The sequence below is a fragment of the Nematolebias whitei genome, chromosome 1 (genome assembly GCF_014905685.2).
Source record: "Nematolebias whitei isolate Nwh7 chromosome 1, NemWhi1, whole genome shotgun sequence".
Classification (NCBI taxonomy): Eukaryota; Metazoa; Chordata; class Actinopteri; order Cyprinodontiformes; family Rivulidae; genus Nematolebias; species Nematolebias whitei.
This window is the reverse complement of record NC_056498.1, coordinates 64,118,603-64,133,839: the sequence shown is the minus strand read 5'-3', so window position 1 is coordinate 64,133,839 and position 15,237 is coordinate 64,118,603. Positions and strand designations below refer to the sequence as shown.

Sequence of the window (15,237 nt, the reverse complement as noted above, 5' to 3'; positions counted from 1 at the left end):
TAGATAGATAGATAGATAGATAGATATAGATAGATAGATAGATAGATAGATAGATAGATAGATAGATAGATAGATAGATAGATAGATAGATAGATAGATGTTGAAGTTTGGGACAGTCTTGATGGTAATTTGGAACTTGAACATCATCTGCTGATCACATTTGAGTGTGAGCCCTTCCATTTGTGTGTGTGTGTGTGTCCGTGTGTGTGTGTGTGTGTGTAAACATGCTCGACACATCATGGACACCTGACAAACACTAGCACTTTGCGTGTTTGAATGGCTGCACATCTTTTGAGGCAGAGCTTTTATCTCCACCTTACTAAATGTCAGTGCAGGTAAGATGAACTCCTTTGATCCCCTTTGATCTCCCAGAGGTGTCACCCTGTTGTTATGACTGAGGCCATTTCCCTGTCCCCTCCCCCCCACCACCACCACCATATCCTCCCAAAAACAGATTTGTTGTGTGAATAACACAGAGACCATGAGATCATCTCCACTTACCTCTAAGTGGAAAGCATTAGGTCTAGCACTGATTATTAGATCCCAACACAGTTCACACAAGCAGAGGAATGTTAGCTGGAGCTTTTTCTACTAACCAGGATCTCCCTCTTGTGGCAGCTACATGAACCTGCAAACCATCAACCCCTTTCTTTTGAAGAACTAGAGACAAACACCACTCAAAAGTATTGTTTTTTTTTACTCTATAATTTTAAAAATCTTGCACTCGGCAAAATGAATGTACAGCAGAAAACAAACATAACACAAGGCAGATGTCGGGTAGCTTTACAGAAGGCCGTCAAGTCCAACTCAACCTCAGTGGCTTGGGAAGTAAAGACAAACGTAAGGCTTTGTGACGAACATAAACTGTTGGCGGCACGGCAAAATACGTACAATTTATGTACAGAATTGAGATTAATTTCACTTTATGATTCTATAATTAGAAATGTGAATGTGGCTTTATTGAAACCAAACAAAAATGGGAATCAGAATCTTAATTTGTTGATTTCCATGGTGCTGAACAAAGAATTTATTTTTAAACCTGCAAGTCATTCTTGCCTTCTCTTAGGGCCCAGATATCATAACTAAAACAGATGATTTATGGTCTTTCAGAGTCAGTGATTATTGATTACTGGTGTTTTGTATCAGGCCATAAGTGATTGACTTCTGAGGATCACAGAAGAGAAAAGCATGTCGTTGCAGAGATTTTCCTATGAAGTAAAGCAGAACATGGGTTTCTTATATGTATTACTTTCTAATGGCTATAAATTAAATTTATTGATGATTAGTAAATTTATTTGTTATAACAACAAAAAGAAATGCAGTTATTTAGGAGGACAAATGTTTCTGAGGTGCATATGTGCTCATGCAGCATTGCAAAGGTCAAGTCATGTTAAGTTTCTATGCCACTGACTTAAGGCACTTAAAACTCTTCAAATTTTAATTTCAGTCTTTTGAGTGCAAGAGGTGACGTGTCAGGGTGATTGTAGAGCTCACGCGTCTTCACAAAATTCAATAAACTTTTCAGTTAATTTGGTTAAATTATCATAAGATGGTGTTCGGTCGAGGTATTGTCGTTTGGATCCGTTTTAGTTCCCAAAATGAGGAAAAACAAAGCGGGTAAAAACAATAAACTTGTAATAATTTTCTAAACCGCCCTGAATAATACAAATTAGCACAATGCAACGTGGTGTCAAAATCTTCACTTAAGTTGAAAAACTTATACAAGTCTTTTAAAAAAGTGACATCAAGTACATTACAAAGTAAGCACAAAAAAAAAGGGTCACAATACAAAAAAAACAACAACAACAAAAAAAAACCCAGTACTGTCATTTCAACTTGTTCACCAACAGCACCAAAGACACTGAAACCGTGTTCACAGGTACGTCAGAACTGTACAGGAGCAAACAGAGAACATCTGGTTTGGGTGAACAGGAAGAGACACTTAATTGATTTAAAGAGGAAAAACAAAAAAAGAATGTTCAATTAACGCTTAAATCAGCTTCTAATGTGCATAATGACATTTCACTTCACAGAAATACTAACCGTCTTGTTGTGAAGGTGTGTAATTTATTCAGTTTGAAGCAGGGCACTAGTCATGTCTCTTTCCACTGACTCAGGGGTCTGCAACCTTTATGATCAAAAGAGCCATTTTTACACCTTTTTTCACTAAATTAAACGTGTCCAGAGCCACAACAACCTGCTACAACTGTGATTATCAACTGGTGGCCCATGGGCCACCTTAAGTTTGTTGGAGGAGACTTTTGTGGCCATTAGGGTGACATTGTCAAAATAAAAATATTTAATGATTTTTAACTTATATTTATATTTTTTACAAATTAAGACAAATGAAAAGATCAGATTCTTGTAAAGAGGGGGAAAAATTGTTGTTTAAATTAGGGATGCACGATATTATTAGGCGATAAAGTTAAATATCGGACATCGGCCATTCCATCAAAATAACTCACCGATATAAAAGGCTTCTGTTTTAAGTAATTTTTAATTTAAGAGACTGTCAAGTTTATCTATTAATACACTACTTATGCACTTTTCACTTGTCGCTTGTGAACAGGTTGAGTTTAGATTTGTGAAAAAATACAAATTTTCACTGTTCCAGTGTTGACGTTGTGTTAGAGAGAGTAAATGTCATGAATAAATTTGACATTAAACATAATCCAGGTTGAAGTGTTACATCATTTTTAGCCCCTTTTTGGCATCTGCATTTGGTAACAGGTCAAAGTGACAAAGACCGTGCAGAAGAATGTAGTATTTTAATTCTCAGCGGCAAAAGCTATGTAGTCTCTGTAAGTAGGTCTAGGGGGCAAATATCGGTATTGGTATTGGTTACCGGCAAAATAAGTTTTAATATATTGGCATATTGGATATCAACCAAAAATCCAATATCGTGCATCCCTAGTTTAAATAAAAGAACCTATGAACTATGCAGACCTATGTGATTTTTTTAAATTGTGGAAAAATATTTAAGTATAGGAATAAAGCTCAAGTGAGTATTTGCAAAAGAAATGACAGGAAAACAGCTAAAACAAGTACTTATTTTGTTGCTTGTGTACAAGCAACAAAATTCAGTTTGCTGTTAGTTTTGGTCAAAGCTTGAAAGAGCCGCTGCAGAGGAACCAAGGAGCCGCATGTGGCTCCAGAGCCGCAGGTTGCAGACCCCTGCCCACAGTGTTTGTGCTTTTCAAGGTAGATAAATCTCACCCAGAGTGTACTAAATTTTTTATTTGCTCCCGATTGTTTGTGTGTGCGTATTCAAATACTATGTCCCGAGTATGCCTTATAGGTGTGCTAAGTAAGATGAAAGTCCTTGACATTCAGAATAGTCTTGAGCACTTGCAGCTAGTGTGTACATATCTGGAAAGTATCATGGATTTTAGGAGTGTGCTGCACATGAAAAGCCAGGCAGCAACTGCTCTAACATCCCATCATTCAGCAATTATTTCACCAAACAAACCCAGAAAGGAATCATTACCTATCAGTCTTTTCTCTTTTTTAACTGGTCGTCCACGTTTTCACTTTATTAGTTCTAAAATCACAAGAAATCAAACATTCAGACATCCGTTAAACATTTTCCCCATCTATGTGAGAAAAAGCGTCTCCATTATCAGCCTCTGTTGTGTGTGTATGTCTGTGTATCCCTGCACTATCGTTGCTTTTGCCTATAAACTTGAGTGTAAGACAACACTGAAGGAGTGCTACAGCGGTCCCATTAGAAAATGCTTTATCCAGAGCCACAGTGGGGAAGAGAAAGGCATTTCGGTGACCCAGAGGGTTTGCCATCCATCTTGTTTAGCATCTTTTCGATATCATCTTTAAAAAAAAATGTAATGCAGTTTATTTTTCAACAACTGATCACGTCCTCAAAATGGCCATCCAAAGCCAAACAAAAGAAGAGTTTCTTTTGGTTTTAAGTGGCGAAGCGGATTTCAAAAATCAACATCCCAGCCGGAGTTGTCGTCTGGAGGCGGGTCTTCGTTGTCCTCAGGGAAGCTGTCGAAGTTACTTGTGTCAACTGGTGACGTGACCTTAAAGAGAGAAAATACACAAACCCCATCAAATAGCTTTTGATTATATGCAACTGAGAGCAAAAGACTAAATCATTGTCGGGATCGTGCACTCACATTAGGAATAATAGGAGGCGTCAACGTCCCCTTCTTCAAACCCTCCCAGTTAAAGCCTTCAAACCATCTGAAGGAAAAATGGGACGAGTTGATTGCAACACAAAAACACTAAAACAATTTTAGAACGTGATAACTTTACGTACTTGTGCTTTTGGATGTCTTTGACACCATTTTTCAAGTTTCCCAGTCTTTCACAAGGATTATCCCTTAAGAACAAAAAACAGATTCAGCTTCCAGATTCCATAAATAAATAACTGTCTAAACGCTACAAGGACCAGCACCTACCTGCATAGCTTTTTGATTAGGTTGGCAGCGTTTTTGGTAATTTTCTTTGGGAATTCAATCATGTCAATACCTCTCAGAATAATGTTGTAAGTTTTCATTGGATCAGGCCCAGAGAATGGAGGACTATGTAAGAAAGGACCAAGATATTAGTTTAAAAAAAAAGAAAATGGGGGAGACATTAGCATGAACAGTTATTAAAATAGAGCGTTATGTGGTGATGTATCCCATCACATGGAATAAACATAATTACAGACATGTTCAGGCTTGTGTGTACCTGCCAGTTAAAAGCTCAAACATGAGGATCCCCAGAGACCAGTAGTCGGCTGAGATGTCGTGACCCTTGTTCAGAATGATCTCCGGTGCTACATACTCTGGTGTCCCACAGAAGGTCCATGTTTTTTTCCCAAACCCAATCTTTTTCGCAAAGCCAAAGTCCACCTGATGGTAAGAGAGATTTGGTTCAAATCTATTAAAAGCACAATCAGAATTTGGATACACTTCACGCCACGTTAATCCTTATTTGATACTACTGATGTTCATGCTTTAATATAAAGTTGGAAAAAGTTACAACGCATGCTTTAATAGAGGGCAGCTTGGTGTTTTGTAAAGCAGAGACTGGAACAGCCTGGAACACTATATAACCCAATTGGATTTTTATTTTTTTTTTTAATTTGTAGCTAGTATGAGAAAATGTATTGTAAGACTAGAGAGATATAAGATTTCTCCTGTTTGCATCACTTAGATGTCTGGAAAACACACACACACCTTGTTAGGATGGCTGGTGACTACATATTGATTTCTTACCAGTTTGGCATAACCCCTGTGGTCCAATATAAGGTTTTCTGGTTTCAGGTCTCGGTAGATGATACCTTTGGAATGCAGATAAGCAAAGGCCTCCACCACGCAGGCTGTATAAAACCTGGTGGTTGAGTCTTCAAAAGAGCCTCTGGAAACACAGCAGGACAACCAAGTGGAATGGTTAAAAAATAAGGGAATATGCACAAAGACTGTAAACTAGATCTGTTTAAGGTTTATGTGGCTAGTAAAACAGAAAACGGTATGCATTGCTATACTCGCTCTACTTCTGCATATTTAAAATTGACATTTTTAGAATTGCCGTTTTGGAGCTTACCGGTCTCGAAGGATGGTCCACAGTTCTCCTCCTAAACACGCTTCCATCAACATGTAGAGGTATTTACTGTCTTTGAAGGTTCTATATAGTCTAAAAAAAGAAAAAAAAAGTTTATCCAAATCAGCCATAAAAAACATAAATAGCTAACAACATTTGAACTGGGGACTAATAAATGGTGGTCAAAAAAAAAAAAAAAAAAAAAAGGATTAACACCAATAAATCCTTTATTTATTGATATAACAATGGATGAACGAGCATGTTTCACTTCTTTGAATAACCTTCTCCAGGGGTTGTATTGCCATTTATGAATGACACCTTTTCTTTATATCTTAAAGGTATGTACTACCAACCAGTGGTAATTTTAGTCTCTTTTTGGGGGTGCTCAAGCACCCTTAAATTTTAACTCAGCACCCCTGAAAAATAAAGCAATAAATAAATAACAATTTTGAATACAACAGTGATAAACAGAAAGTACCACACGTTCATTTGTACGAAGGTAACTGCAGGTACGCTTAATGCTTCAATTAAAGGTTAATGATTAAAGCTAGTTGTGCTTTGTTTTGTGTGTTTAGATACAGCCGTGTTGCAACTTCTGGTATGTTGTGTATGTTATGATCAGGTAACACTAAACTGATGTTTGTACAAAGTGTTTATTAAGTTGTTTTATATAAAGCAATGCACTACGTTTGTAGCATCTTAGCTAGCGCATCTGTATTGCAGGCCGCTAGCTTAGCGCTACTTCTTGTTGTGCCATCTCTAAAATAGTTATTGAATCAAGTGTTTACTTGTGTAGGTAAACATAAATGTTTAACAACCTGTGAAAACACACCAGGATGCAGGAAATGGCATCTACTTTATTCAAAACTTCCCCACCCCCCGCCAGGGTATGCCCTCAACATTATGACTGCTTCTGATGCCAAAGGCCACCACGTTGTTCAAGCCAAGAGCCATTGTCAGCAATGGGGGCTAAGCACCCCTGAAGGTTGAATCGCCCCTGGTATCAACCCACATCATCCTTCTCGTTCTGCACCTTGCAGTAACCTCCAAAAACATCAACTAGATTTGGTGCATATCAGTTTACTTGGGCTTCTAACATCTAACATCTACTTCTTTCATCTTATGCTTCGTCAAATACTAAGCTTGTATTTTATGTGTCTATTTCAGCCACTGCTTTTTCTTGGGCTTCATAAAAACTTTAATGTCAGGTCAGCTAAATGGAAAAAAAAAATCATTGCGGTTTTTTTTTTTCATATGGATAAAAGCACCTCGTCAATGGTAAATTATATATGAGTATTGAACCAAGTTTTGGGAAAGCATCTGTATCCCATATAATTTCAATACTGCGGCAGTTTGGGTTTGATGTACAAACAGAAGCATGCTGAAGATTCTGGACTGTGTTTTCTTTAAGGTTTTTAGTGTCATACATGTTCAGGCACCTCACCATGTCAGGACAGCTTCAACTAGACATAACAAGCCCAAATGAAGAAATCTGCAGCATATAAATGCTTTATTATAACTAAGATTATCCAGTTAGCCTTTTATTGAAGTATAATTACCTTTGCTGTAGTGATCAGAAGTAAAATGAATTTAATTGCAGGTTTTGTTTGATTGTTTTAGAAAACCTTTACTAACAAGATCTTGCTCAGCCCGTCCCACAGATAAAACTTTAGCAATTAAATCCAGGAACTCCTGGCTCCAAGTTAATAAAGCAAAGATCTTCCAGAAATGTCAAGCATGAAAAAACATTTTCCACATAGCCTTTTTAATCACTATTCAGGATGTGTACCTAACAATAAAATCAGAGTGGGCCTCTTGCATGATGAGCTTCTCTGAACGAATGTGCTCCTGCTGCCTCGTGTCGACAATGTGCCGCTTCTTCAGGATCTTCATGGCAAAGGTCTTGTTCTCGTCGCTTTTGAGTTGAACCTGGGAAAGTAGTGTAGTTTAAACACAAGCATGCTGCCTACCACAGCTTGATAAACACTTCTCAAGTATGGATTTCTTCTTTTCATTGTGATGTTGCATTGCAGTGTCCCATACCAACTCAACACGTCCGAAACCCCCAACCCCCAGAGTGTCGATGATGTTAAAGTCGGCCAGGTTAAGAGTGAAGAAAAATGCATTCTCTGCCTCGTACCTGTGGTACCAGAGAAAAGCGGGGGGGAAGAAAACATGGGAAAAGGATTAGAGACAAGATGAAGGATGAAAGAACGTGTAATCCACTTTCAACAACCTGTGAAAAAATAAATATCCGTTTCTCCCTGAGCTCATTTGTTTGCAAATCTTAGGGGGATTTAAAACACAGTAATCTATCGAGGATGTTTGTGAGGATGTGGAGTGTATAAACGCTAACACGTGAACAGGAAGTGTTTGTGCTGAGTGAGTCCCCTGGCAAATCGTCTTGACCCTCTGTTTGAACACAGGCTGTCCCCATTCTTGACAGGAAAGAGCACAAGTGGACTATCAGTCACACAGGCCGCGCTCTTCTGTTGGCTGTGAAGACATGCCTCGGCTCTGCCACTGAACACTGAACACCACAACATGCAACTGTGGACCCGCGCATGCTGGCGGCATAGATTGATTCCACGTGTCCATCCCATATCCCCAGGTGGCCCCTGTCTTTTCTGCTGGTTGTTCGATCCAGACAGAGTTTCATCAGCTCAGTCTATGGATCAGTGAGCTTAGGACAGATCTGAGACTGGAGGCTTCCTCAGACTTCAGACTTTTACATAAAAACAGCTTGACAGCATGTTAAATAACAGGCATTCAAAAAGCTTTACGGAAAAACTTGTTTAAATTCAAGTAACTGCCTTCATTTGGAGGATTTAGGTTAATTTAAATAAAAATATTTACGACAAAACCAGATTTTATGAGCCCTGTGCATTGGTTTGGCACGTGTTGGCTGGTTACTGAGCGCAATGTTTCTCAGAAAACAAACCGGGTTACCAGGACGCTCACGTTTTATTTGTGTCTGTGTAGGCACTATTACCATCATGTGACATTTTGAGATGATCCTTTCATCTTTCCCACCCTCCCCTCATCAGCACTGGCCCAGAAAAAAAGCAAGTAAAAGAAATGAGTTTCTGCTCAAGATAAAGATAATCAAAAGTTCATCAAATTACAAAAGTTTTTTTTTTTTTTGATGGGGGTCAGAATTACTAATAAAATTGAGCAGAAAAATGTAGATTTATTGATGAACATGTGGAAAACAAACACTATATGGGTGTAGCCATATGGTGTCACAGTTCTGTCAATGAAGACTGCTTCATGAGTTCTTCCAAGATATGAATACATTTAATTCAGTTTATTTATATAGCGCCAAGTCTCAACAGAACTTGTCTGAACAAAAACACTCACATACAGTAAAAAAAAACAATTAGTAAAAGTTATGTATCTAAGGAAGTCAGCAGAAAGATAACAACAATTTAAGGAAATTTCCAACTTGTTTGAAATGATTTAGTAGTAATGGTGTTATTTGGCCAGCAGGTAGCAGCATGCTCATAAAAAAAACACTTCCGGTAACTAAAGCAAAAGCTAAACCACAAAATTAACTTTGTTTTGAGTGTTGGGGAAAATGCTTTAATTTATTCAGTTCTGCAGCAACACTGATTACTTTCATAGGAGGAAACAAAAATGCTTTGAAACACTCATTTTCCTGCATTTGACTGTGTTTAAAATACTGCAGTCTTTCACTTAAATCCCAAATAAACACACACAGGCCCCGTCAGAATCAATGAAAAGCATAGATGTGTTTTAAATAAGGAAGAGTGTATAAAGATTTGTGCACGTGACTAAGACATGAGATTATCAGAATCTAGAATATGATACTAGCAAACAGATCCGTTGGGACTGGAACTACACAACAACCTAAATAGATGTTATGACCCTGACCTTTAATGAACACTAACACAGTCCTCAGCAGCATTCAACGTTGCAAAGTCATCCGGATTAATTATACATCTTTAAGGTCCATTAGGTGACACTAAAACAACATGTTACTTATTCATGTTAGCTGGAAAATCCATTACTTGGTCGGCTGTTTCCTCCCACAGGTCAAGTGGCACCCCAGTGGGTGATAATCTGTACATCTGAACAAATGAGGTCATAAAAAATGATGCAACCCCCCATGGTAAGTGTGTGAGAGAGTATTTCATGTGCAAGTATGCGTTCTCTGCTTTTACCTTTGTTTATTTTTGCTCCTGTTCTTTTTGTTCGAGAGCAACAAGAAAACACTTGTGATCTTATATCTGACACTCTTTAAATGCTACTTTTATCTAAAAGAATCTGCTTCTTACTGAACTGTCGCACTTGCACAACAACACGTGAGAAAAAGTGCATCACGCAGGGTTGCATTTTCTCATTATGTTTTAGTCACTTTTTCCCTGAATAAAAAAGAATAACAATTAAATGTGAGCTGACGTGCCAGCTTGAAAGGATAATAAAAGGGACTTATTTATATAAAAAAAAGAGAAACGTAATCAGCGTTAAGCTATTAGAGGAAAGTCAACTTTACAAGTTTAATGTCAGAACTAAGAAACTAGTTTTAGTTGCTCCATACAAGAAAGTCAGGGATGACAGGACAAAAGGTAACCTTCTGACATTTAAACAATATTTACCAATTCTCACCTTGCCTTCCAATGAAGCAGGCTTTACACGTGGTTTAAATGGTGAAACGTAATGTCAAACATGTCTGCTCTACTTTGTAGAACATGACGCTTCTCCTGAAAACAGAACCGGTTCAGTGAGAAGCAACGTGCGCACACAGCGCAGTCTTTAAAGAGCAGACCTGTCAAACTCGCAGGGAGCAGCTGGAGTTTGCTGTGCAGCTACAGCGCCGCTGAAATGTGTCTATTGGCTGCGGCCAATTAGAGATTGTTTCCACCACCGTGGGATCTTGACTCAGGAATTCCTCACCAAGAGACAAATGTGCTCTGCTGGGGGAGGCAGCAGGCAGGAAATGTTACCTAATGCTACAAACTATGCAGAAAATATATAATTTCTTCGATGATTTGCAGAGAAACAAACTTGCTATCCTAAAGACAGTGAGATTGGAAGAATGGGGTCAGGAATGTGCACTGCAGGTTTGTGTTTCTCACACATCTGCTGGCTGAGGAATCGTGTGGATGAACGTTGCGTTCCTGATTTGCCACATGTGCCTCTTTAACACTCAGTAACTGGTGCCACCGCTTGTTTTTGCTGAGTAAATGCCACAGACTTGCAAAAGATTTCAACAGATGGCTAAAAATTCAAAGCAACACGGAAAAGTCTAGCGTGTGTGTTGCACATCTTTATCTCTCTGTTGGTTCTCACCTTGATTTCTGACAAAGTGCACAATGAGTGAAAGTGTGTCATTAGATGTCTGAATCAACCGCAAACTGATTCCCTTTATGCGAACATAAAACTGTACCGTCTATGGTGCTCATTTAGTGCTTCTATTGTGATTATTAATAGTAATATTGATATCATTATCAATGAAAACATTAAAAATCTACCAGGAGGATTCTGCTGTTTGGTTTGTTACATGTATTGGAAGGGGACAATATTGCTTCTGCTTGTGTCTGTTATCAAAATACATCAAGAGCCATGAGACAAACTTTAATGAAACTTGCAGAAAGTAATCATTGAACTGACGTCTAAACAGACAAACTTTTGGAGTCAGCCTGATTCAACATGGCTGCCACAGCCAACTAACCCTAAAAAAACTGAAAAAAAATTGTCAGTTTTCTCTTAATTTTTTACACATACCATATTTTTCACTATATACGTCACACCTTTTTGCATAAATGTGCATGCCCTGCGACCTTTATGGCAAAATATGTATTTATGTTTTTTCCCCATATTTATAACCCAACTTTCTGGCTGAGATCTGACAATTTCATTCATTCTGACATGGAAAATATTGAACACTACCATTTTCAGCTGCTAGAGGGCCCTCAACCTGTATGGCAAGCCAAGTGGCTCATTAATAGGTAAAAGTAGCTATTAATGAGACACTTGGCTTGCCATACCAAGCCACCGTTGTCTCACTTCAGATCTCCTGGAGCAAACTTCAAATCGGCTGCATTTTGCCACGACGCCCAGGCAAAATGCGGCTGATTTGACCTTTAAAGTGCATTTATTAATGACAAGTTCAACTGAGACACACCTTTATTATAATGTCAAGCAAACAAATAATTGTTTTTAAGTGTTAATCTTGTTAAATTCTTGTTAAAGTCCTCCCATTCATGCTCGCTCAGCCGCCATTCGTCAGACAATCAATTTTTAGCACAACACTGTCCCACGTTTCCGTGTGGTCAGCAGTGACGCATAACAAATGTGACTTATATGGTGAAGCAACGTATTTATGTTTGTTTTTTTTCACTTTATTAGACATATTTTGACTGATGCGGCTTGTACAGCAGTGTGACGTATACGGCAGCAAGTACGGTAATCTGAGCACTAACAGATTGTGCATGATCTTTGTTGCCATTCTGACTGGTAACTGATTATTAAAATATCTAATGAACCACAAGATGGATTTCATTTAGACCAGGGGTGTCTAAACATTTTTACAGGTGGGCCAGAACTGTCCAGATGAAAGATTTCACAGGCCAGAAAAATCTGAATTTAAGACAGAAAAAATCATTTTTAAAGCGTGATATATTTTTTTCTCCTCATTTTAACAACTTGAATAATATTTTGGAGAAAGGTTAAAAGTTTAGTTTAAATTATTGTAGCTCCAGAACATTAGGAGCCTCATAAACATTAACCTTTTTTCCTTTTCTGTCTTCTTTTAAATAATTTAATTTATTAGATTTTTGGGGGACTATTGTTTGTTTTGTTGTGCTTTGAAAGTTCATTTGTTTTCATAGGTAAAAGCCTAAAATGAGTAACTGTTCTTTAAAAAAGAGGTAGGAACTTCAGTCCCCTGTTTGGACCACAGATGGCCCAAACGGGTCATCAAAGTTCTGAAAAACAGCTGGCAGTCACTGAAACAGGTTCATAGAAGGTTTGAAAGGACACTGATAAAGTTGATCAACTTGTATGTCGATGATACTTAATATTCGTATAAAAATGTCCAATTTCTCCCCATCGATTATTAACTCAACTGAAATTATTTTCTTTAAAAACATTTAGCCAAGTTTTATGAATTATTAATAAAAATTCTAATTTTTTGCAGACAAGTGAAGGTTTGGTGTAGGATAAAGAAGTTACTTATAGCAACATTTTTGTATTGTACTTAAATTTGCTCATTTTAAGAATATTATTTTCATCTGTTTTGTTGTTAAACCTAAACATTACATTTAAAAAAAAGTCTCACCATTGAAACTAAAGAAGGTCTACATCTGCATCAACGTTCATAAGTCTGTGGGTCAAAATTATACAATTGTTTAACTGCAGTCGAGGGCCGCACAAAATCACTCCAAGGGCCGCAAATGGCCCTCGGGCCACACTTTGGACGCCCCTGATTTAGACCTTCTGAAAATAACCACTGCATGTACCCCTACAGCGCAATGACTTAAAGTCAACTCAACTCAAGGCAGCTGCTGCAGGTAATTTATTTTAGCCGACAAAAATGGCTATAATTTAGTAAGCTCTATAGATACAGAACTAAATGTTGGTGTAATAAGAGCTTAAGGTCTTTCAACACACTGAGTGGACCATCTGGTGATATGAGATTGTGTTAAAAATTAAAGACAATCTTAGTTTACAATTGTGGCGATCTGTATTCTGTATTTTTATTGTGTAACATTCCTAAAGACGTTAAGCATGAGGAGCTGAGACTTTAAAGTGAACAAACACTTTCTCGTTAGATGTTTGAACTTGTTTAACTTACTTGGCTTTTGCATCAGCATCTTCATGGCCTTTACTGGACACATCCTCCAAACCTCCAATCAAGTGCTTGAATGAACTGAAACATATACAAAAAAAAGGTAAATTAGTCAAACATTTGTGATTCGTTTCTTTTTTTATTCAGAATAATGTAATAAACCAATTCTCTTGTACTCCATGTTTGAACTTATTGCTTTTTGGTTACAAGAGTTCGAGCAGTTTGAGCACCGCAGGTGATTCAAGCTCAGTGCATGACCGGGCGACTATAAAACCATTGCCAGTAACTATTAAATATTCATCAGTCTGCTTTTACAGACAAGCCTAAAAAAAAAATCACAGAGGAGAAAATGGAGCTGTGCCAAAGAGGTGGAAAACACTGACAGCAGATGGTGGGTGGGTGAGAAGTTTGGGAGTGGGGGCATTTTTAAAATAATTAGAAATATAAAAACACACTGTGCTGAATGATAAGGAAATTACTGAATTTTATGTAAATTACCATTAAGCATGAAATCCCTCAGGCAGTTTTGTATCTTTTCATTACTTTGTCAAATCAGTTCTGTTATATAACTAGAAGGAACAAGACAAAAATATTATTTTAATTAGGGATGCGTGATATTATCGGCATGGTATCGGTATCGGGCAATATTAGCGATAAAGTTAAATATCGGACATCGGCCATTCCATCAAAATATCTCACCGATATAAAACGTGGTGTTTATATACACACATATAAACGGGTCCTGGACGGGTCGCAAGTCCATCACAGGGCCACATAGAGACAAACAACCATTCACTCTCTCTCACACCTAGGGATAATTTAGAGTTACCAATCAGCCTAACATGCATGTTTTTGGTCTGTGGGAGGAAACCGGAGTACCCGGAGAAAACCCACGCATGCACGGAGAGAACATGCAAACTCCACCCAGAAAGGCCCCTGGACCGGGGTTTGAACCAGGGACCTGCTCACTGAGAGGCAGAGCTCTACCAGTTGTGCCACCGTGCTGCCCAGATATCGACTAAAAATTATATATTGTGCATCCTTAATTTGGATGTTTATAACAAAACTGTGCAGAAGGAATGTATTTTTATTATCCTCTATTACTATGAGGGTAACTATAGAAGAGATGAAAGTTAATAAAAACATTCTGGTGAGAGAGGCTAATTGCGTATTGATGAGATGTTCCCTCTCTTTTAAATAAAATCCCCACACTTTTTTTGTGGTGAGATCCTGGTGCGCACGTTTGTTTTGATATCTTTATTAAAGCACCGACTTCTCTCGGAAGAATTCCCTAGAATCATCAAACGAGAGCAACGAGCTGATTCGGTTTTCATGTGAGGCTCATCGAGCTGTCACCAACGAGACACGGCACATCTGGAGTTCTCTCCTGTTGAGAGCGTAACGCCTGTTAGCTGCCTCTCTCCGAGCAGGGCTTTTGTTTTTAATACGTTTGGCTGCTCACAGTGTTGATGACTCCCCGTTGCTTGTTTTCATTGCAAACTTCTTTCCCACGTCTCCTGTTATTAGTCTCATCTACAACTTAAGCTGCCTTTTATCAATCTGAAACATCCATGGGTACATGCTAAATGATTAAAGTGTGCAGGATATGAAGACAAAGTAAACGATTTAGTATTTAAAATATCCCTCACCATAAATGGCCTAACTTGATGAAAAGCTCTGAAAAAGCTTTAGATGTGTTTGTAACAGGTAGCGGTAAAGACTAATGAAGCAGCTGTTTTCTGAAGCCAGAAAAAGGTCAAGGTGTGATTTTACTAATTACACGGATCAATCTGCTTCTTTATATTAATGAAAACAACTTAACAGGTACATACATACACACACACACACACACACACACACACACACACATATAT

General features: G+C 38.1%; 1 protein-coding gene across 3 annotated transcripts in view; it reads right to left on the bottom strand.

The window, feature by feature from the left end:
* Positions 1 to 3,620: 3,620 nt before the first annotated feature.
* Positions 3,621 to 15,237, bottom strand: part of LOC119413007 (cGMP-dependent protein kinase 1) — a 130,933-nt gene continuing 119,316 nt past the window's right edge. For 2 of the 3 annotated variants that reach the window (XM_037680036.1, XM_037680021.1), the window contains exons 9-18: positions 13,370 to 13,444; positions 7,594 to 7,690; positions 7,340 to 7,479; positions 5,554 to 5,643; positions 5,226 to 5,367; positions 4,696 to 4,859; positions 4,422 to 4,544; positions 4,280 to 4,342; positions 4,137 to 4,203; positions 3,621 to 4,040 (exon numbers count right to left, since the gene is read on the bottom strand). In XM_037680036.1, coding sequence (XP_037535964.1) covers positions 3,942 to 4,040; positions 4,137 to 4,203; positions 4,280 to 4,342; positions 4,422 to 4,544; positions 4,696 to 4,859; positions 5,226 to 5,367; positions 5,554 to 5,643; positions 7,340 to 7,479; positions 7,594 to 7,690; positions 13,370 to 13,444 — 1,060 coding nt within the window. In that variant the 3' untranslated portion in view covers positions 3,621 to 3,941. Of the gene's footprint in view, positions 4,041 to 4,136; positions 4,204 to 4,279; positions 4,343 to 4,421; positions 4,545 to 4,695; positions 4,860 to 5,225; positions 5,368 to 5,553; positions 5,644 to 7,339; positions 7,496 to 7,591; positions 7,691 to 13,369; positions 13,445 to 15,237 lie in introns of all 3 variants that reach the window. The other variant, XM_037680028.1, reaches the window with a different exon arrangement.